This window comes from Lepidochelys kempii, chromosome 13 (assembly GCF_965140265.1).
Source record: "Lepidochelys kempii isolate rLepKem1 chromosome 13, rLepKem1.hap2, whole genome shotgun sequence".
NCBI lineage: Eukaryota > Metazoa > Chordata > Testudines > Cheloniidae > Lepidochelys > Lepidochelys kempii.
The window spans coordinates 11,978,829-12,002,595 of record NC_133268.1 but is presented as its reverse complement, the minus strand read 5'-3'; the positions used below and the strand labels follow the sequence as shown (position 1 = coordinate 12,002,595).

The 23,767-nt window shown below is 41.3% G+C and overlaps 1 protein-coding gene across 5 annotated transcripts in view; it reads right to left on the bottom strand.

Moving 5' to 3' along the window:
- Positions 1–9,383: 9,383 nt before the first annotated feature.
- PMEPA1 (prostate transmembrane protein, androgen induced 1) overlaps positions 9,384–23,767 on the bottom strand; it is a 67,433-nt gene continuing 53,049 nt past the window's right edge. For 2 of the 5 annotated variants that reach the window (XM_073309256.1, XM_073309261.1), the window contains exons 2-4: positions 21,156–21,310; positions 14,983–15,036; positions 9,384–14,879 (exon numbers count right to left, since the gene is read on the bottom strand). In XM_073309256.1, the coding sequence (XP_073165357.1) occupies positions 14,331–14,879; positions 14,983–15,036; positions 21,156–21,310 (758 nt within the window). In that variant the 3' untranslated portion in view covers positions 9,384–14,330. Of the gene's footprint in view, positions 14,880–14,982; positions 15,037–21,155; positions 21,311–21,955; positions 22,034–23,767 lie in introns of those variants that run through there. The other 3 variants (XM_073309259.1, XM_073309257.1, XM_073309258.1) reach the window with 3 other exon arrangements.

The window sequence follows — 23,767 nt, the reverse complement described above, 5'->3', positions numbered from 1 at the left end:
AGTGACTTACCCGAAGGGAGAGAAGTCAAGGGCTGAGATTAGAACTCAGTCTAGCGATCTAAATGGGCAGATGAGAGCCAGGAACTCCTAAGAGCCAGCTGGAATAAATGGGAGCTGCACCCAGCTGGGGAACCTGTCTGCGTGTCATTTTTTCCAGTTAAACACCATTGCTTTAAGAAAAGTTAGTTTCTGAGTATAAATTTGCATGTCACATGCAATAACCCCCCAGGACTATATTGTCCATTCACATGCAAATCAGGAGTGACTGCACTGCAATCCACATAGTTGCACTGCTGTAAGCAAGAGGAGAATCAGGCCCTCTTTTATGATAATTTTACTGTTCTTGGACAGTGTACATGTACCCATTTCAAAAACAGATTTGTATTATTGGCCAAGGCTGGGGTTTTCAAAAGCAGCTCAAGCTCCCAATTAATTTGGGCACCTAACTCCCTTAGTTTCCTTTGGAAAAATTGCAGCCGAAGGTGCTAATTCCAGGTGGCACTTGTGTTTTGGGTTTCTGGCCCAGCCCCCATATCAAATGTCCTAGCTACTGTTCGTGGCATCTAAGAATATAAGAAACAGCAGATAAAATCAAGGCCAAGCGAATGCTATCATCCAAGTGTCTAGAGTCTTATCTTTGGACCTTTTCATGTCCTGCCAGGGTTTTGTTAGTTTGGCCATGATTAAAAAGAACTTTCCTTTGGATCCAAAACACTCCCTCCACTCTCTGTGCCACACACACTGAGAAAAAGAAAAGTAAAGAAACTTTGGATAAAACGGGCAGTCTTTCCCACTGCTCTCAGCAAAGAGTCCCTATGGATTCTCTTCAAAGAAACAATCCTCTAATGCATGTTACATTGTTAGCTGAGATCCCATTTCAGAAGAACCCTGCGGGTGACAAAACACATTTATACTATTGGAAGAAGGATGATGCTCAGTGTTTCGAGTGACGACCCTGATCTGTATCTGCAGCAGCCAGCAGCCCGTGTAAATTCTCAGTCAGATACAGGGAGGGGCAGACAACTGTGACAGTCTGCAGAATGCCAGACAAGTAAGCAGCACAGCTGCCCTGATTTTAAAAAAACAAAACCAAAACAAAACCAAAAAACCCACACACAGTTGAGAGTTGTGGCCAGATATGCTGACTGAAATCCAGGGAGGGATCAACTCTAGGTTTCTCCCCTTCTTTCCCTTCTAGTCTTAAGGCTGTATCATCCCATCCCCAGGCTCTTTTGCTCAGAGGAATGTATAATAACTTCCACCAATGATCATCGATTTGGACAGAACCCAGGACCTTCCACACACAAAGTCACTTGGGCTGAACAAATACCTCTATTAGCTGGTAGCAGCAGCAGGCTATTATCCTCTGTAGGCCAGCTGCTGTAGGGTGACACATTTAATCTACAGGTTATACAGGCATGTGAAGTATGTGGGTACATGGGACACCCAAGCAATGAAAATCTCACTTTTCTCCAGATCCTATAGAAGCCACTCCTTCTTTAACTGCATGGTGTTGAGCTCTATGGGTTTTGTGGAATGGAGGGCAAGGCAGGGCTGTGGGGAGAGCAGAGTGCTCTAACTCTCTGAACTTGCAGAAGTTAAGCCACACTGTGTATGAGATCTCTTCAAACACACACCAGGTGTTACCAAAACAAATAAATAAATAAACCCCACAACCTCTTTGCATGCTGGTAGCCGTGAACCTATAATGTAGGCTATGCTACTAGAGGACTCAGAATAGCTCCTAAAGCTGGGTAGGAAAAACTTCCCCTTTGCCTGAAATTGAGCTGCCTCCAGGAAGAAAAAATTATTAAATGCAGTCATAGGCAGCAACATGGCTAGAACTGCCGACGCTATGTGAGAAGTGAATCATCTGTCAAGCAGCAATGGGAACAAGGATTAACTCAATGCCCGAGGAAGAAGATCTCAGATTGGAAGCTGTAACAAACAACAGTGGAGAAAAGTCTGGGTTATGATGGGAAAGATAAAATGTTGAGGATAAAAAAGAAATTAAAAAAAAAAAAAGCAAGAGAGATGCTGTGAAGTGTTGATGCTTTCAAATTGGTACAGACACTTTCCAGCAAGCAGCGCCAGGGGGAGACTCAGAAATTTAACAAAAATAGCCTCAGTGTTGGAAGTGCTGGGTAAGGCGGAATCAATTTTTTCTTTAAAGTCTTTTTACGTTTAAAACCAAGACCCTTGCCATTTGTGGTTTTTAAGAGTCACAATTAAAAATAAAAGGAGGACTTGTGGCACCTTAGAGACTAACCAATTTATTTGAGCATGAGCTTTCGTGAGCTACAGCTCACTTCATCAGATGTTTACCGTGGAAACTGCAGCAGACTTTATAAATGGTTTCCGCCACTGAGAAACCAAGTTAAAATAAAAGGAGTACTTGTGGCACCTTAGAGACTAACCAATTTATTTGAGCATGAGCTTTCGTGAGCTACAGCTCACTTCATCGGATGCATGCCGTGGAAACTGCAGCAGACTTTATTTATACACAGAGAATATGAAACAATACCTCCTCCCACCCCACTGTCCTGCTGGTAATAGCTTATCTAAAGTGATCATCAGGTGGGCCATTTCCAGCACAAATCCAGGTTTTCTCACCCTCCACCCCCCACACAATTTCACTCTCCTGCTGGTGATAGCCCATCCAAAGTGACAACTCTTTACACAATGTGCATGATAATAAAGTTGGGCCATTTCCTGCACAAATACAGGTTCTCTCACCCCCTCACCCCCCTCCCAAAAACCACACACACAAACTCACTATCCTGCTGGTAATAGCTCATCCAAAGTGACCATTCTCCCTACAATGTGCATAATTAAGGTGGGCCATTTCCAGCACAAATCCAGGTTTTCTCACATCCCCCCCACCCCCATACACACACAAACTCACTCTCCTGCTGGTAATAACTCATCCAAACTGACCACTCTCCAAGTTTAAATCCAAGTTAAACCAGAACATCTGGGGGGGGGGGGGGGTAAGAAAAAACAAGAGGAAATAGGCTACCTTGCATAATGACTTAGCCACTCCCAGTCTCTATTTAAGCCTAAATTAATAGTATCCAATTTGCAAATGAATTCCAATTCAGCAGTTTCTCGCTGGAGTCTGGATTTGAAGTTTTTTTGTTTTAAGATAGCGACCTTCATGTCTGTGATTGCGTGACCAGAGAGATTGAAGTGTTCTCCGACTGGTTTATGAATGTTATAATTCTTGACATCTGATTTGTGTCCATTTATTCTTTTACGTAGAGACTGTCCAGTTTGACCAATGTACATGGCAGAGGGGCATTGCTGGCACATGATGGCATATATCACATTGGTGGATGTGCAGGTATACGAGCCTCTGATAGTGTGGCCATGCACATTGTGTAAAGAGTTGTCACTTTGGATGGGCTATCACCAGCAGGAGAGTGAATTTGTGTGGGGGGTGGAGGGTGAGAAAACCTGGATTTGTGCTGGAAATGGCCCACCTGATGATCACTTTAGATAAGCTATTACCAGCAGGACAGTGGGGTGGAGGGAGATTTTTTCATATTCTCTGTGTATAAATAAAGTCTGCTGCAGTTTCCACGGCATGCATCCGATGAAGTGAGCTGTAGCTCACGAAAGCTCATGCTCAAATAAATTGGTTAGTCTCTAAGGTGCCACAAGTACTCCTTTTCTTTTTGCGAATACAGACTAACACGGCTGTTACTCTGAAACAAGTTAAAATAATCTCTCCCCCTTCAAATATACTGTAGCTTCCCTTGCTGTTTGAGAAGAGAAGTCGTTTAGTTACAATAATTCTCTCCCCCACACACTAGGGTTGCTAATTTTGGTGGACATATTCCTGGAGGTTTCATCACAGGACATAATCTTTAATTAAAGATTAATCTTTAATTCCTGGAGACTCCAGGGCAATCCTGGGGGGTTGGCAATCCTTCCCCACACCAAATAGTAGAGGTGGATGGATTTTTACTTTGCTGGAATTTTTCAGTCTTTGATTGGGAGAACTGGAATGAAAAAGGTCATTCTGGGATGTTGATTCAAAACAAAAAAACCCCAATGTTGTTTAGTTTCCATTGAAAATGTAGACTTCTCATTTTGCCATTTCTCATTTGAAACATTTCAGAATATTCAATTTTGCACAAATTTGTTATTTTAATTTTTCATTCTCATTGGGAATGGAAAGCAATTTTGAAAGGTCAGTTTCCCACATATGGAAAATTCCTTTCTCAAACAGCTCTACCAAGTAGATGTATCAGCCTTGTTCCTGGACACATTTTGTATATGAAAAAATTACATATAGCTTCGCAGCAAGTGAGTGAGTAACAAACTTTGATATGGTGGTGAATAGAGCATTACAAATGCATGGACCAGATCTACTTAAGAAACCATTTCCATGCACTGTCATTAATAAGCAGCTGGATGCTCCTCTTGACATACTAAGATGTGGACCTTTAAAAACTTTAGGTCAATGACTTCAGCTGCAGAACTTGCTTCCCTCTGTTAAAATATCAGTTTGCTTCCATACTACAGTGTATTTTAATGTCCTTTTACATTAAAGGAGTATGTAGCGGATAGGAATTGGGCAATATCCCTAAAATATAGTGCAATACGGCACAAAGACCCTAAAACAAGCCATTCCATTACAAAACTGCATATAAAACATGCCATAAATCAGCCATTCAAAATAAAATGCATGTAACAGTATAGGAAAGCTAGGCAGAGCACTGGAGAAATGCATATGAAGCTAGCACCAGAGAAATCATAAAAGGTTCAGGCAAACATCCAGAGTTTTAAATGCTGATCCCATCCTACAGAAGTCCCCATAAGGCCCACAGTCCTCCATTCCTTATAACCCCCTTCATCCTCTTCCCAACAGACCTCACCTTCAACAAAATGAACCAAGAATAAACTGATGATGAGATGTCTATTTCCGTTTGGAGCCAAACTAAATATCCCCCATCACATAGTTACTTAGTGGTTCATTCTTGGTTAAGGAAGTTCGGTCTCCCGTTAGCCCTGTCCAGCTTTTTTTGTAGGGGTAGGTCCACACTTCTCTGGCAAAATTAAGGAGCCTATCCCTTCCCACACAGATCTAAAAACAAGTCGAATTAGCATCAGCTGACCTCCTTGAACATGTTAAATATGCGCAGACAATCAGGGATCATTAGGAAATAACATGGGGCTTCAGCTATCTGACTAAACGCAACCAACCAACTCAACACTCAAAAAGGCAACCCCAGAAAAGCTACTCAGATTTTTTTTGATGGCGGTGGGATAGCAGAGGAAAAATGTGACCCAACTTGGTGGGGGTGAGGGCTAGAGGAAGCTCTCATGATGAAAATATCCCCCACACCCTTTGGTTTCATAGTAGTGCTCGGGATTTGAAAAGGGCTACATTTCAGCTGTTTTCACATTTCGCTACAGCTGTTTTGCATGGGCCGGTTGGCAGTGCTGGGTCAGTTTAGACTCTTTGAAGGGTATTGCAGTCTGACAGTTCTCAGACTTAACTGGGCAGGTTAATTGCTTGCAAGAGTCAAGAGATTTGTCATTTCTCTGACAGAGTGTGTGGTTTTTTAACTTGCAGGTTGGGTGGCTCTTCTAAAAGGAGGTCAAGAGTTACACGTATCCCAATGGCTTTGGAGCTGCAATCCATGGTCTTGCAGTAACACACCAAAGGGAAATAAAGCACTGTAATCATGTAAACGTGGGAGGGGAAGATGCTGCCTGGCAATGGAGCACCTGTCAGAGTAAGGAAGCAGATAATAGCACCAACTCCTAGCGTATGTTCTACCCTGTCATGCCCAAGGGGCATTTGGCTGGGAGGGAACACTGGTTATCCTTGCTTTGACCCGATAAAATTGTGGCTTTGGATCTGGTCTTACATCCTACCCCTTTAGGATTCCCATCATTACACCTGAAGGCACCAGGCAATTGCATTTTAGCTGTGGAACTCATTCACTCCTGAAACCTCTACTTTATTCCCTCACTCTTTTAAAATATTATTGTTTATGTTAAAGTTGATCCTAGATGCTAAGTGAAGCTTCTTTTCCAACCTCCTCCTCAAAGGTGCCTAGTACCTGGCTATTACCAGGTTGCTAACACCTTCCTTTCCAGTTGCTTATATTAAAATTGTCCTCGCCCATTCGTTATCTGCCAGTACTCTAGGCAGGCAGTACTTTACCATGTGCCCTCCATACTCTGTTTTTTTACCTGGACTCCTTGGCAGTGGATGATGTGTAAATAAAATTATTGGTTTTGATCTGAGAAATAATTTGTAAACAATTCTTTGATAAGCATACACAACTCCACAGTTGTGGCTAAGAAGAAACATTGCAAAGGGGATGTGCAACAAGAGACATATGCCATAGTAAGTGCACAGTTGATATCCGTATATTCACATTATTGTAGTGCATGAACCAGGACCCCATTACACTAGGTACTGTACGAACACACAAACAAGAAATTCCTCCACACAGCACTGTAAACATTAGTAGCAGCTCAGGAATAGTGACCCCCATTTGTAGCACTGCTTAGGTACATTACTGGATTCTGGCTTTTGCTGAAGCTTCTGATAACCTTATTTCAGCATTGGCTAGTACCTGAGTTAATGATCAATACTCGGGCGTTCTGCAAAAGCTACCATACTCCATTCTTGCACCATTATAGCTGAGCAACTAATTCAATCAGTGCTTTTTCAGCCTTGTTGGTTTTTTTTTTTTTTTTAAACTAGGGCCCTGATCCTGCAGAAACTTACTCACAGGCTTAACTTTACACACTGTGTTTAATCCAGCTGACATTGTCTGTGAGCGCACAATAGCGGAGATATGAACGGGGTTGGTTAATTTCACAGAAGGTGATGTGGTGAGGTTTTCATTTCCTGTTTGCAAATGCGTAAATCTCAGACCCACTGGTGTTTTAAATGCGCTTCCTAAGATTATCCCCTAACATACACTTAAAATTTCCTGTTTCCACAATTTGCCTACTAGTAAAATGGGTTAGCTAGACTACTTGGCATAAGCAAAGAGGGGAAAAAACCCAAGACTGCCCAGTTTCTGAAAGTGATTACTTTGTTCCAGTAAGAAGCCACCAATCTGATTTAAAAAAAAGTGTTAAAGTCTGCTAAATCAAGTTCTGCAAGGAGTGCCTGACCAACAGCTGCTCTAAATACGTGATAGACACAAAGACTTTGTGCCTGTTTGATGGCTGAGTAAAATATTGGGCACATTCACACACCAATGTTCCATGATCCTCAGGGGTTTAGTATTGTTTGAATAAAGAAAGGATTTCACATTCTTGAGGACCATGCTTTCAAAACTTTGCACATACACACCCAGCTCTGAGCTCACACTCCCCAGGGTAGTGTTTTGTACACCCAAAAACTGAAAGGAAAACAATTTAATAGACACAGTACTTACAAGTGCTGTCTACACAACAGCTCTGGCTCCCACAGGTATTTAACTCTTTAAAACATCAACCCTTTACCTGATCTGCCTGTGATGGGATGTAAGATGGGATGGGTCTGAGTTACTACAGAGAATTCTTTCCGGGGTGTCTGGCTGGTGAGTCTTGCCCACATGCTCAGGGTTCAGCTGATCGCCATATTTGGGGCCGGGAAGGAATTTTCCTCCAGGGCAGATTGGAAGAGGCCCTGGGGGATTTTCACCTTCCTGTGCAGCGTGGGGCACGGGTCACTTGCTGGAGGATTCTCTGCACCTTGAAGTCTTTAAACCATGATTTGAGGACTTCAATAGCTCAGACATAGGTGAGAGGTTTATCGCAGGAGTGGGTGGGTGAGATTCTGTGGCCTGCGTTGTGCAAGAGGTCAGACTAGATGATCATGATGGTCCCTTCTGACCTTAATATCTATGAATAAGAATGCATCAGGTGGAAATGACTGGTCAGGTCTCAACTTTCAAACACACATTTTCAGACACTTTATGATGGGCTGGATGCATTTGCTGAAATGTAGTTTTATTCTAGAGTTAGGCCAATTTATGGCATCTGGTATTCAGGTATTTTGAATGGAGGTCTATAGGAGGTTCAAATAGCTCAAAGGGATAGCAGTGTAATACCTCAATCCACCAGATCCTACTATTAGATCCTTGGAAGGGGTGGCGTGGCAGGAGGTTTACTAGCATAGCAGCTTCCCTCCATGTTTATATTCCCCAGCAGGAAAGACTACTGAATGATAAAAACACTAAGCGGATGATAAACAATGTAGTTGAGGGGGTTGGAGTTGGGAATCTTGGGTTCTCTTCCCAGTCCTGCCATGAATCTGTTTCAAGCCATCTACGCTAATGTCTTCAAAAGCGGTCAGTGATTTTGTGTGCCCACCTTCGACAATTTGATTTGAAGTGTGCAACAACCAGAACTTCCGTTGAAGTCAACGGGAGCTGCAAGTTCTCAGCACCTCTGAAGAGTAGAGTCACGTTGCCCCAAGTTGGGCACCCAAAAACCTGAGGTGCTTGTGACCAGTGGCCACTTTTGAAATGCTGCTCTTACCGTCTGTGGTGCAGCTTAGCCATCTAGAACACCATGTCAATATCACCACCAACAGAGCAGGGCTGATGGGAGGCTTAATTAAATATTTGTAAAGCCCTTGAGGCACTCAGAGGAGTGGTGCTATGGAAGTGCAGTGTTACTAAAGGCTTCACACTTTTAAGAGGAAAAACAGACTCAGACTTTAAGACTAGTAGACTTTCAGGTCAGAAGGGAGCATTATGATCGTCTAGTCTGATCTCCTGCACAACGCAGGCACCTCCTGCAAAGCTGAACCCAGCTGTTAGAACACCCTTAAGAAAGTGAAAGTGGAAACCCTGCAAACAGTTAGGTTTTTAATCTGTGATTGCTGCAAGCTGACCACAGCCTCCAAGGAAACAAGTCACAGGAGTTATCTGCGCTTAAGACTTAAGCTAATCTAGACAGTTCTCTGCTGATTGATGGTTACTCAAGTTAAGAACTTCTCACCATCAACCATGCTCTTGTTGCAAAGGCAGGATCACAAGGGTGGTATATATTGGTGTCATGATGCAAAACTGGAATGCTTCTTCTGCAATAAAGGTGCACATTCGAAAAAGTGAACAGTACCTAGCTGTGCACACAGACACACACATGCACACGCAAACACACAAAACAAAAATATTTAGCATGCAAATACACTAGGAGCAAACTACAGCTTTATTTGAAAACCACAGTGTCTACACATACGCTGGCTTGTCATTTTAGCCCGTTAAGAATGTTAGTGATTAACTCCCCTACACGCAAACGCAGAACTGAGGATATAGTTTTTCCAGTGTTTTCAAAAATTAGGGAAGTGCATTTAAAAATACGTTGTGTTGGCAAACTCTGAATTTGGCTAAGAAAGCAAAAGGAGAAAACAAACATTCCAAAGTATTGTAAAATTTATTGTATAAGTATTGCAGCTTTTAGAATGACATATAATTGCCACTATCGGTTACTGTTACACAATAAGCGTTTACAACAGATTCTTGTAACTTGGCATCAGAGTACATATTCATACTAAACCAGCAAAATATAGATAAGTACTGCATTGCATGTGCTGTCAATAGTTTACATAAGTTTAAACTTGAACAGAATTCAGGATACAGGACTGCCTATAACAAACTTCAAAGCCAAAGCAATGCAACTGGAAGTTTAAGAAAATATCAATACAATGAAATGTGACTATAAGGCAGGCAAATTAGGACTTTAATGTCGTCCTTCATGAGCTTCTATAGTACAGCAAAAATTTGAAGCACAGTTTCTGGAAAACTCTTTTTTTTTTTTTTGTAGCTTTGTGTTGTACATAGAAAATCGGAGCGGACAGAAGAGAATAAAAATTCATTCTGTTCTTGACTAACATTGTTTATGCCACACATCTGGATTCAGTCGTTTTTCAACCCTTAATAAAAACGTTGGGCTTTTATTTTTTTTCAGTATAGCAGTTAGTGCAATTTTATTGATTCATATGCATACAAAAGGGGTCATTTCCCAAGAAAGCAATCAGTTCTCCTTACTCCCCCACTTAAGATAGAATGAATTTTAAAATACTTAAGGAAACAATGCACTAGATTAGTAAAGCTGATATTCCAACTGTTGAAATCAAGGGTTGTGAAGGGAACTTAGTTTTACCAGTGTTAGAACCAAATAAAACCCATTCTTCCTTGCCATCCTTATTTAAAAATCCTTGTTCACATTGCAGTTCACTAAGTTTTGGTGGCACTTTATTGAAGAATGCTGTTTGCCCTACTAGAAGATACAAAGAAAAAAAAGTAACATGACTTTAAAGCTAACATGTCAAACTTCTAGCAAACAGGCAGATTGGGACAAGAGGTTGCGAAGCATAAGCAATGTCTTGTTTCTTCTGCTTTTGTTAAATTAAAAAACAAGTGAAAGGGTGCTCCTTAAAGGGCTTCAAACTCTTCCCCCTCCCATCCCCCGTAACACCAACAGCAAATCTCCCATTATGGTCCTACACTACAGGAGTCAATCAAGTTCAAGTACAGTTCTCTCATCTGCAGAAAGGCAGGGAGAAACCAAGGGCAAAGATACATCAGCTGTTGTGCGGCACAGCTGGTTTTCAGTAACTTGGTGGTAATATGGGATATCAGTGTTCAGTAGAAATGGACCCTGAGCCAAAAAAAGTTAGACCATGATTCCTAAAACCCTGTTAGGATCTTGGGGTTGGTTTGGGCCCCATCTTGAGTATTTGGGTAACAAATACATGGATTACACAAAGCAGAAAGAGGATTTAGGGGGAAAAATGACTGGGGGTAAATCCTGGCTCCAGTGAAGTCACCCAAAATTTTGTCATTGACTTCGGAAGAGCTCAGAATTCACCTGAAAGGGTTAAGTGCTGTTGGAAAACTAGATTGGTTGGGATCTGTGGTTTCCCTTTCCATATATGCCCATATCTAAATCCCTGTTGATGGACGTTAAGGACACCTTGTTGGAAGAAAGGATAGATCCTTTTTGTCTTTGTGCAATAGATGAGTTGAAAGAGGAATTCCTTTTCATTGAAAATTCAATGTTTTGAGCCTTCCTGCTTATACAGACATATCTTCTGCATACAAGAAAAACAAATGAAAATACTCTTCCTGGGAAATAGTTGGGATGGGGGAGGGGAAAAAAAGTGAAAAGTGAAAATTAGACTCTGTATGTTGATCAGCTCTATTTTCACTATTCTTTTTAGAATCCTCTCCTGCCAACCCCCATTAGACAGTGCTTTCAGGAGAGCCAGATATCTTTCTGATTGATTTTACAGGTTTTTGGGGCGTGTTAATCCCCTCTTTCCCCCTCCCAATGACAAGACAGTTCAGTTACTTAACAACCTCCAGTCCGGATAACGCTTCCATATTTACTATACAGTTTTAGATGTGATGCACACTCCACCCAAAACCTGCTGAGGTAACCATTTTTGTAGCAAACAAACTAGTCAGACTACAGAACAAACAAACAAACAAAAAAGAAAACCCAACACTATTCACGCATTTTGGCTCAAGAGGGCAGTAGATATTATGTTTCAGTTTGTCTTTTGGTTGGTATCTCATTTACAATATCCACCACAGTTTCCTACCCCTAAAGTAGGATATGTGCATAAATGTATTCAAGTTACCTTACAAACAGTCCATGAAAACAAATGGCAGAAAGGGAGCACCTTACATGGCTAGGCACATCAAACTGGGTCTAGTGGGTCAAAGGGAGCATTTAAAGAAGCAGTACCCCTTTTAAATACATAATGGGAAAATTTAATGCAAGGATCTAAAGGTCAGGAGACCAGACCCTGGTAACTCACAACACTAGCAAAGATTTGTTTCTCCCTCTTTAAGGGGAGGGTTACTGTTTCTTTAATAAGGCACTAATTAGACATGTTACATAAAGGAAAGATAAATTTTAAAAACTTGTATAAATTCATCAGTTTTGTACCTTTCATGACAAACTAGATTTATTCCTTTGCATGACTTTTTTTTGTTTTGTTTTTTTGTTTTCTTGTTTTGAAGGCCAACAAAATTTAGGTGACATGACTTGTACAGTTTATGAAGATTTCAAGAAGCTGTGGAAAAGCAGGCAGTGATACTGTGAAGGTACTGGACTACTACCAGGCAAAAACAAACAAACAAAAAACCAAAACAAAAAAAAACCAAACAAAACAAAAAGCCCACAAGCAAAAACAAAGTAATGATCAAACTTCAAGTTAATCTATTCATTATCTCCTTTAAAATATATATAAATATTGTTCAAATGGTCAAAACTTCAAAACTGTTCTCATGGTTTGTTTGTTTTCAAGTAATAGGAAAAGTTGCTTAACAACAATAGTTTATAGTTATTGCCTTTATATCTTTCATTTATGTTACTCTACTAGTTAGCATCCTGCAGAAAAAGAAGTTACACCTCCTTGTAAAATCTTCACTCTTTGTGGTTCCCCCATCTGACCCTTCCTCACATTTGTAGATATCCTCTCCCAGCAAATGGAGAGGTGTAGCTCAGCTAATAACATCTGCACACAAGGTAGCGAGAACAATTATTCCCTTATGTGTGTTCTCTCTCTCTCTCATATTTCACACTATCACATACAAATTCACCACAAGGGTAAAACGTCTATCTGATATCCACACAATAGAAAAAATGTAAACAATAGCATAGTAAGACAAAATGCTTATGAAACAAAGATAAATTAAAAACACATCCAATGATTTTGAGGAGGTGCTTGGAGGGGGGGAGGTGGAACCTTGACATTGAGGGACAAGGGATGGTGCTTGTTTCGAATGAAGAAATATTCAGAAGAGGTAAAGGGTTTTGCTTCTAAAGCATTAAGCATGGTTTCGTTAGCCTTTATTTAATACATCACAGGAGCAGATTCATTTCCATCTATTGTTTTTTATGCCTCTTTCTCTAAAGTAATAAAAAAAACAGTTAAAAGCCAGAGGCGGCGTACAAGGATTGCAGACATTTATGCAAGACAATTGCACTGTTTTATTCCAAATAAAAGTTTTGCAGTTTGACATCGTATGAAAATGACATGAACAAACTGCAGACTGTTCAGCTTGTTTCCATGTCCCATTTAAAAACCTATCCAAAAAGCCAGACTTCCGTTACGTTCCCGTTTACTCACAGTCACCTCAGTAACCACCGCTTTCTCTCAAACCAGGGCCCTTCAGTTTAATATTTAAAGAAAAGCAAAAAAAAAAAAAAAAAAAAAATTCATTGTTTTCCTTCAGACCGAAGCTTATTCCCTCCCCCCACCCCGCCCCTCAAAAAAAAAAAAGAAGTTGTCCCCCCCACCTCAAAAGTAATTTTTTTTTGCTTCTGTTGTTTTTAATTCACAGAAGTGTTGAGAGCTTTTTTTGTTTAACTCCAATAATCCTAACTGGCAACATACATGCAAACAAACAAACTCCTCTTGTTCTATAGGGAATGTATAAAGCAGTGACTATCATTAAACAACCCAGTAGCAGACTGTCCTGTATGGGTAACACTCGGGTGACTATGGAAATTGAAGATTTGCATAAGATGCCGTCTCTCTTGCAATGGTACTTCCAGGGTTGCCACTTCAACTTTAGGATTTTCCACCCCCTTCCAGCTAGTTTGTTCTTCACTTTGAAATGTATCCCTTAACAGTTTTGTGGTAGACATGATAGAGGCTTTGACCAACACAAGCACTGACATATTTATATTAAAAAATAGTGCAAAATTTCAACATTTATATAAATAACTCTAAACCCCTGCTTTTGATTTTTTCTGTTTTTTTTCTGCTTTTTTGTTTTGTTTTTTTTGTTTTGTTTTTTTTTTACAATGTAATACATACTTTTTGAGTTGGCACTCAAAAAATTGCCATTTTTTTCCTCCTAGTTCAGAAAACAACAAAACATTTTTTTTTAACTAGGCCTCTTCTAATACAAAAATACTCCTGCTCCTCACACATACAGTTTCTCTTATTTTTTAATATATATTTATATATATATTGCAGATCTTTAAACAAAATGTTTTTGTGCAAATATTTTTTTTTAAAGTTAAGTGAAATAAAAAAAAGCATCCACACACACAGCTCAACTAGAAACAACACCAACCAACAACAACAACAAAAAATGAAGGACTACGGTTGATTCTTTTTTTTTTTTTTCCTTTTTAAACTTCTAGATGCAGCTCAATAAAGAAACGGTTTTGCAAGCTTTCTTGGCTTGTGCATTCAGACCAGACATAACAAGTAAATATTATACACAGAGTGGTAGGGGAGGGCTTCTTATTTTTTGCTCGTCTTCCCCAACTCTCTCTTTTTTCTTTTAATGAGAAGTGCAGAGTGTTCTTACTTTCGTGTTGGATTTTATTTTATTTTAAAAGGGGTGCCCTTTTTGCTTCTCTTTATCTTTGTTCCATGCGGTTGTGCTCTCGAGGCCATTGATTTGTGAATGGTGGAGTCTATTGCCCTCCAGTATCGAGGGCATGCCATTGTTGTTCTGCTGGTGCTGGAAAAACGTAGATCCCGGATAGTGACCTATCACCTCACTGTAGGTCGGCGGCGGTCCTTCCATTCTACCATTGCTTCCATAGCAGGTCGCGCTGATGCCAGAGTTACTGCTGGGTGGGCAAGGCCCTCCAAACACTGAATTATCTATCAAGTCACTGTCGAAGATGGTTCTATTGGGAGGGGCCCGGACCGATTCTCTGTTTAGTTCCATTTGCTGCTCTGGATCTCGGAGTTGTAGTGTGCAGGGTCCCTGGTAAGGGGGCGGCTCCTCTCCATCTGATAGGGAGATGGTGGGTGGGAGATCAATCTCGTGTTGCATGTAGGGGTACGTTGGCTGGAATCTATTAAAACGGTCCCTCTGCAAAAAGGATGGAACTGATAGTCTGTCTGTGGGTCTTGGAGTGTAAATTTGCTGCTGAAGACAAAGGAGAGAGAGTGAGTTTTGGAACATTTCAGCCTGTATCATAGCCTGCATGCAAACAGATGAGGTTATTATGCAATACCAGCCTTGTCCTTACCTCTGTTACTCCATTTCCTGACACTGTGCTTTCTGAAGGCCACAGACTTCCTTCCTACATTGGAAAGAATAGGAGGAAAATTGAGAATCATTCCTGTCCGGCCAGAGTCTAAACTGCCAAATATTTTCTAAGGAATTCTACCAAGTTGCATTCTGGACCAGAACATCAGCTGGTGTAAATCAATGTAGCTCCAGTCAGTGGAGCCACATAATTTAGAACAGCGAAGTATATAGTCTTAGGTCTTAAAAACAGTCACTATTCTTACCTGCATTATTAAGAGCGTTAGATTAACAACACTGAAAGAATTCTCAAAATCTAATTTTCAACATTTATGCTTTCTATTTTTTTATTTCACTTACAGCTTGAATTGGACGGTGAAAACACTACCAGTGTTACTCTCTCTTTCATTAGAGTTGGTTTTTTTGGTCAGTTTCACTTTTTGGTGCTCAGGCACGAGAAACCTTGTCTGCGTTCAAGCATTGGCCCCAGTCCTGCAATTAGATCCCACTGTCACCAACCGTAGGCATTCAAAAATCAGGAGCCAAGCCCCAAAACACCCAGTTTAGGGAGTCTCTCCTTGAAATGCTAAAGGTTAAGTATTAGGACAACCACATACTTTGGAGTTAAAGAAAAATGGATCTATAATTTTAGTTTCATACCACATATCTATGCAGCTGAAATGTCTGATAGTTGTGAACAAAGCCATTTTTATAGGGAGTTTTGAGACTTTAATATTGCAACTGTCGACACGGGCACTGATTGTTTAGTCTATTTAATTGCATATGGCTTCCTTTGCCTACAGGAAGTGATGTTCTGTAAAGCTATTCTATGGTAAAATTCCCTCAACATCCAAAGTCACAAAGAGCACTTGCACCCATCACAGACTGAAATCCTGTCTGGAAACAAAACAAAACACAATTCCCCCATCCCCCCACAAAAGGGACGCAAAACAATTAATACCAAAGAACTTTTGAATCACTGGGAACATCTAATGTAAATCAATGGAATCAATGAAATCGAGGGAGCTATGCCAATTTACATCAGTTAAGAATCTGGCTCTTTGTAACCAAATGCATATCTCTCTAAAGGAGGCATGGGATTATGTTGTATGGCTAGGCAAGGAATGCAACAGAAGAGATACTACGAATATGAAGATGGCTGATGATGCACTCAGAAGTGAATACAGAGCCAACATATGGCTTTAAGACATTCACTGTGGCTGTACGCACGGATTAAAACTTTGCTGGCTTGGAGGTATATTTGATTACTGTTTGTTACTTCAATTAAAAGGAATCTGAACCAAAGGGCAGCAGAGGGAATCACTTTGAAACATTTAAGTGTTTACTTTGCAATGTCCTCATGGCAAACTTCCTGAGCAGCTAGTGCCTCACTGCCTTCTGCTAGATGTTTTATATTTAACTTAGCAGTGGGCAGTGCCATTACAATATCCCATCTGCTTTTCCATTTCCCCTGCAGTGATGTCAACCTGTTTCCACACGGGCAGCTGCTATGCAGCAGGAAGGACAGTGCTTTCCCCAAGGCAGAGGGAATAATGCCATGCCACTATATATGATTTTGGGTTTTGCACTGTATAAGGCAGCTCTCAAAAGGGGAGGTGAAATATTGTTAAGTGAATTAAGTTACTTTCAAAGCTCCCCTCCCCCTGGAATCCTCACCTCCCAACCCGCCTGCAGTATCCAGCAGTGAGCTCTTTGGGGCAGGGACTATCTTTTTGTTTGATGTTCTGTAGTAGTCACCATACAATGGGGTCCATGACCAGGGCTCCCAGGTGCTACCAAGATACAAAAAATAATAAATCACAAGTGGATGGTGCCCAAGAGGAACTAGAACAGCATTAAAATGGAACAACCAGAAACTTAAGCAGTGAATGAGCGGGAGGCTGTGAAGTTCAGATCTAGATCCAAAGTCTGAAGTGGTTTGATCTGGGATTTTCTATTTAGGCTTTTTTGGGGCCTGATCCTGCAAACAACTGAGTTACCCCAATTAAATTAAGGGTGTGCTACAGTGTTGCAGGACTGGGGCCTTTTACAGTACCCATCATTATGGTGCCTGAGAACAGCTTATGTCTTATCTCTAAATATAGAAAGGAAAATAAAAAACAGGCCAGAAAAGCAGCAGTCAGAGGTGTGCAAAGTTTGTAGGCTGAAATATTAATCATGATTTTCTTTTCTTTTTTTTTTTAAAAAAAAGACCTCCATCTCCTGGCCATGGGAGCACTATAATGCCAATCCTAAACATTCCAAAATCACGAGGAAGGCCATCCCTCCACCCTCCCACCAAAATCAAAACCGAAACCACACCAACCATGAGATAACCAGATTTTCAAAGTATTACATTGGGAGTTATTATTATTTGGCTTTCTAACTTTTGAGCACTCAGGGTCATGAGTTTTCAAGCTTACCTCTGCATGTATGATGGCTAGAAACCTACTTTTTATTTCTTAAAAAGCTGAGATGGCAGTGTTTGTACATGACTCCATGGTCTAGGGCTTAAAGAAAAAAACTGCAAGACTCTCCATACAATTGTGTGAGATTATAACAATCTGAAATTTATTTATTTAAGAATTCTAACCATCTATTTACATGGCTGCCCATCACTGTAGTAGTATATGAGTACCTTCCATGTAAAATCAAATGGTAATAGCAACAGTGAAGCTTTTTGGGAGTTAACACTGTGCTTGGAGAAGGGTTTCTGATTTTGATTTCCTTTTCCAGGGAGTCAGTAGGGCTTTAGTAGTAGAAGGGGGTGTCAGTATCATTCTCAGGGTGGAAAAGACTGTGTCGAAAGGAAGGTTTTTCAGTGTTTCCTAGAGACAGTCAGACTCTGGAGAAATGAAGGTATCTGTGACAGGCAGAGAAGGCAACAGAGAAATATGGTGCCAACAGTGGTCACATTAAAAACATTTGGGGGGAATTGTAAGGCTCTCTTCTTTTAATTGCAAATGTTCAGAAGCAAAACCATGTGTGCTCTAATGCAGATCTAAAATAAAAGAAAAAATGTAACCCAAGCAATAGGCCACATGAGTACTTCAGTAGATGGAAAGTGCATGGCTCCAGTGGGCTTCTCTGGGCATGAAAAAGTTTGCCTTTAAAAAAAGAACTTCTCAGTGTGCTCTGTGGATTGGCAAACCACTATCTAGTTCAATATAGAGAATGCGCAGGGATGACAGGCAGCAATTGATGTTGGAACATTGTTTTCTAGAGGGAAAAAAAAATCATACTGGGCTGAATTTTAAATAGGCCACTTTTAAAATCTTTATTATGATTGATCCTTGTGTAATGAGTTTCCTGTTTAGCACACTAGGGGGCTTTTCTGTCCTTCCAGGAGTGCTCGCAGCATGCCAGTAATGAAAGTAATGTGTGGCTGTGAGTTAATTACACTGGATGGGGTGGGGATGAAGCTCTCCTCGGGGGGCTGGAGGTGGGGAGGAAGGAAACTAAGACATGATTCATAACTAAAAATAAAAGATAATGTGGCTTTTGATCTATGGAGCTAATCTGTGTTACAAAAGTATTCCTTCGGTGGTAAATTCAAACAGGCTCTGAAAGTATTGTACACAATGCAAGCGGCATTGAACTGGCATAATGTAAACCTGCCAGGAGATTATCTTGGTTTTGCACTGCTTCCCTCCTTCCCCAAGCCCATGAGGTTCCACTTCCAAAGAGCTCTCAAAGACCATAGAGAACTGCACCAACTTTCTGTCCTGTGGGAGGTTTTAGCAGCTTGCTTTAAGCATAACACAAGAATGAATCAGAACCTTGCACATATCAGCACATAAGCCTCTAAATGCAGGCTGGTCCATCAAGAGCAGGCACCTTAGATCAGAGACCAAATCTGAGGGCTCGCCACACCTATGGAGGTCTAGTTTATAATAAAGTGCATTGCAGGTGAGCTTTTTTTGCATAGATCTCTTAATTCCTGACATGTGAACATCAACCAACCCCTCACTGGGAGCAGAAAGATGCTTTCCTCATGCCAAGGTTATTTCCCAAGTGTCCATGATGGGGTGTCTTGCACACCTGAAGCATTTGGGGTGAGCCATTGTCAGAGAGCCATGATACCAGACCAGATGGAACGATGGTCTGATTTATTAATGAAATCTTTATGTAGCTTGCTGTGGGCTAGGAATCTTGCAAGAACAGATTCTCTCCTGAACTTTCAGCTCCTGTCGACTCCTGGCTGGATTGGAAGCATGACAAAAACAGCCTCTCTTCTGATATTTTGTTACTGGCAGAAACCAGGTGCATGAGAATTTAGGAAGAACGGCACCAAAGGTTTTTGACACTACCCACTGGGATCTGGATTCAGGTTAGAATTTCAGCTCTGATCCCCTCGCTTATTCACTCCAAACAGGGCAGATGCTTTTGTAAAATGCCTCATCTGCAAGTCACCGTAGTTAAAGAGAGTTCACATACACCCCCCCCCACCCCTTGCAGTTCACTCCTCTTGCCTGGTTTAAACAACTTGTTCATTCCCTCACTCCTTAGAGACATATTCCACATCAGACTAAATGAAGGGTCCTTTAACTGAATTGAATGATTTCACAGTTGAGGCTGTCTCTCACTTTGGCAAGAAGCCCTTGTCCAAAGGCCTCCGCTACCTTGGATTATTTCATGCGAAAGTGAGAGGGCATCTGTGGGATGAGGATGGTTTGTGTTCTTTGGGACATTAAACGAATACTGGAAAGTGTAGGCAGGTTCCATGTTACTACATGCTTTGGGCACTTCAATAGGTGTCACAAGGAGGACTTACCAGAACTCACTCTTTTGAATGTCAAGTTTCCTGTTTTCAAAGGAATAGCTTCATTTGATTCTAGACTGTAGGAAACATTGGATACATGGGAATGGTGCACCATACATGACAAACTAAACATCTGTTGGTGCTTTAGATTTATAGTGGAAACCTGTGAATTGGGAAAAAGTAACTTTCATTTTGCATGGATTTGGGGACATTCATTTTTATTTTCTGCCTATGGAAACTCCTGAACAGTTTCAAACGGATGAAGTATTCTTCCTCACTTCCTGTCCCAAACCGCTGAGCAGGGCTGCTATGTACTGCCTTCTACATCAGTGGTAGTTTGAAAGATTCTTATTGTTAAAGAGCTTTGGTATCCTTCGGCATGCAATGCAATATATGAATGCAAGTTATTGCTGTACTAAATGGTAGATCAAACAAAGAGTAGTGGAAAATCACATGTGCAGCCGCCAAGAAAAATAAAGATTCTATTTCTTTTCTATGTAGGTTTTTATAATGTTCTCATCACCATAGTGTTTGAACATCTTCCAGTTGTGCATTAAGCAACGTGACTAATATCTGTCATGATATTGGAATGGATTTTGACTGAATTTGTGTCAACACTACAATTAAAATAATCTTATTTCCTCTTTGTTCGGAAGAAGCAGTAAGCTTAAATTGCACCATGAACTTTTCAGGCATTATTATTTCAGGAAGAATTCACTTTGTTAGACTGACCATGTTTTCTGTGTTCTGCACTACAATAATGGGACAAGAAAACCTCGACAACATTGCTCTTCTAGCGGTAATAATGCAGCTTTTGGACCACTTCTACAGAACACCCTAGTAAATTCTGTATGATATTTGCACCCTCATCTCTAATCAAGAGTATAGTTTAGGGACTCCCTGGCCAATGCAATACCCATAGGACTGCTGTATTTTGGGGTTATGTGAGTCAATAATGTGAATCCCATCCAGGTGTTTATAACTGGTGTTTTCAGATTCAGGGGGATACAGGAATAGCCCCCTCATGCCATGCTGTGGTACCCCCTTTGAGTTAACTTCAGGCCAGTTAGTTGGCATTGGCATATGCATTCACAGCTGCAGGTCTGGAGGTTGCAGAGCATAAAAAGGCTGCTGTCCTTGCCCTCATGCAAAGTGTCCCACTGTAGACATGTGGTGGTTTTGTTCTCAAGGCACAGAACGCTAACTTGAAGTTTCTACTCAAAATCCTGCACGACCCCAACCACCTGAAAGATTCAGCTGCTTGGAAGGTGCCTGTTCGTAGGGTTCTAAATGGCACAAGCACTTTACTATATGGGCAAAGGCAATCAAACTGGACTCCTTTCACCTTTAACATTTCACAAGCTTCTGATCATCTGGACAGCAATGCACACAGAGATGGGGGAGTTACTTACTGAAGATAGGTTCTCATCTCTCCGTCTTCCTTGACTGTGCCGGTTGATGAAGGATCGTGCAGAGAGTTTGTAGTGGTTCAGCAGACATGTGATAACGACCACCATCACCATCATCACCACCACGATTATGATTATCTGTACAAACTCCAACTCCGCTGCAAGAGACACAGACATGCATTTTGAGCCACCTTAGAAAGCAGCATGAAATACAGCACAAGAAATCCTAGACTGAGTTCCACCACACAGCTAGAGGAGTTGCACAGCTGAATTGCTTCCATGGATGTTTCAAGCTCTCAGACACAAAAGTTCTCTGCAAGCTTCCACTCAAGCAACACAGAAAAGGGAAATGACTAGCACCAAGGAATAACAGCCCTCATACATAATAGATGAGGGTCTGTCTTTAAACGTGATCTGCAAAGACAAAATTATTCTAAATCATACCTAGATGTTGGCTTTATCGGCTTGAGTTGCGAGGCTAGAGTCCAGAGACCAAGTTTCTCAAAATCTCCCAGGGGTTTGGGTTCAGGCCCATCTCTACCAGAAATGTTTGCTAGATGCCTCCACTAACCAGGCTGTCCAAGTTTTACTTCTGTGCTGAATGCCTCGTCACCCTATTTAATGAAGGCACGCCTCAAATACTTCCGGTCTTAATTAAACAATTTTAAAAAATGTTTGGTTTTGCAGTACACTTAACATTTACATGGCCTTATTCAGATGAGGATCTGTATTAAATTTAGGCCTTAACAGCCTTGTGAGTTGGGTGAGTATTATCCCTGTTTTACACGTTTATAAATAGAGACCTGCTCAAGGGGTCACAGCAAGCCTGCAACACTTTGGAATCGATTCCCAGTCCCATCCACACTACAAGTCTCTCTCTCTAGGTCCAGTTAATCTGCCAAAAAAACACACACAGTGGATCAGACTTTGTGCTTTTCATGAGAGGACAGACATTGAATCTACACTGACTGCACCCCTCCCCACCACATCAATATACCAGATCTCCAGATGTCATTCAGTTCAGTGCTCAGCACAGCTAGCTGACAGTGGGGGCTTGAATGGTGTGAACTGGCACAAAGAGCCTCAACAGGTTACCAGTTAACTTCAGTGTGTCTCCAAGAGACGGACACTAGACAGCAACTGGTGTGGAATGACTCCTAAAGTCAAAGGAAATTGTTCCTCACTTGGACTGTAGCATGCATTGGCTGGAACTAGAAGATATCGGAGATAGCATGTAACAGTTTGACCGATATGTCCATGCAATCCTAGTTCCGAGAAGATGTATTCAGCATCCAGGGAGAGCCTGGAAGCCACCCTGAGCAACTCAGCTCCCTGACAGCTGGCCAAGAAGTTACTCTAACTGTCAGCCGAACACAGATGCTCACCTGTTCTCTGGTGCTTTTCTATCTGGGCTACATTAGCAGAAGGAATCTCAGGAAAGTTGTTTTCCCCCCAGCAATATTTGTAAAGACTGGGGCCATTTCAAGGGAAAGAAGGGAGGAAAAGCAAAGCCAACAGTGCAGACAACTTAGATAGAACCTGTTCCTCCACAAGAAAAGCCAAAGAAACCACTTTTTCAAAAGCTGTGCCCTCCGCTATCACAGATACTGTAATTTGCATTAAAATGTAAGAGCGCCTAAACAGAACAGCATCACAGTAACATCTGTATCTGATGGGATGGCTTCTGCTGACTCAGGCAGATATTTTTAATGGAGCATTTTCCTTCTGGCAGCAGTGAAGTAAAAGCAAATAAAATGTCAAGCAAAACAGTCCAGGTGGCAATTCTGGCCAGTTACCTTGGAATTAACTCTGCTTAGCAGCAGCAGGGGTATCTGCCACCAAACCAGTCTTAATATTACATTTCCCATAGCACCTTTCATCCCAAAGCACCCCAAAACACTACTGACTGTGCTTACAACCTTCAAAGACTTTGGTATGTCTTGTGGTCATTGGGAATACTTGGGTGCTTAAATTTAAGCGTGAGAGCAGGTCTTTTCAGGATTGGAGCCCAGCTACCTACAGCACCACTGAAAGTACAACTGCCTCTGGGGTGGAAGGAGGCAACTGAGTGGAAAAATCAGTTCACAGTACCCTGCACAAACAGTGATGAATGGGAGTTTTAGCTAAGGCCCAGGGACAAACCCCACTCTCTTAAAAAGGGAGCCATGGGATCTTCAACAGTAAAGCAGACCAGGTGCCCACATGTCATCGTGAGGGGCACAGCATGCCAACTACCAAGAACCGCTCTCTTTTAAGGTTTAATCTGAAAACCACACAGGCAGCATACTCTGTGGGAGAAGGAAGGGCTATTTGACCCCGCTGGGATTGAGATGTGTGGTTCTAGAGAGAGAAGGATGTTTAAAGCGAGTTAATCATCTCTTCCAGGCACAACCCCCACATGATTAATTCTAATAGATTTCCCGCCCCAAAAAAACTATTAAGAATTCTTATAAATCTTCTTATTTTTTGTAATGCAACTGCATAGGGAAAACTTCAGGTAAGGCTTCCCTGGAGAAAAATGTGTGCATTATATTGCTAGATTCCCCCCACCCCCAACACTCCCTTCTCAAACTTTTACAAAGCTATAACTTCCAAGCATGAGCTTCTTGGATATG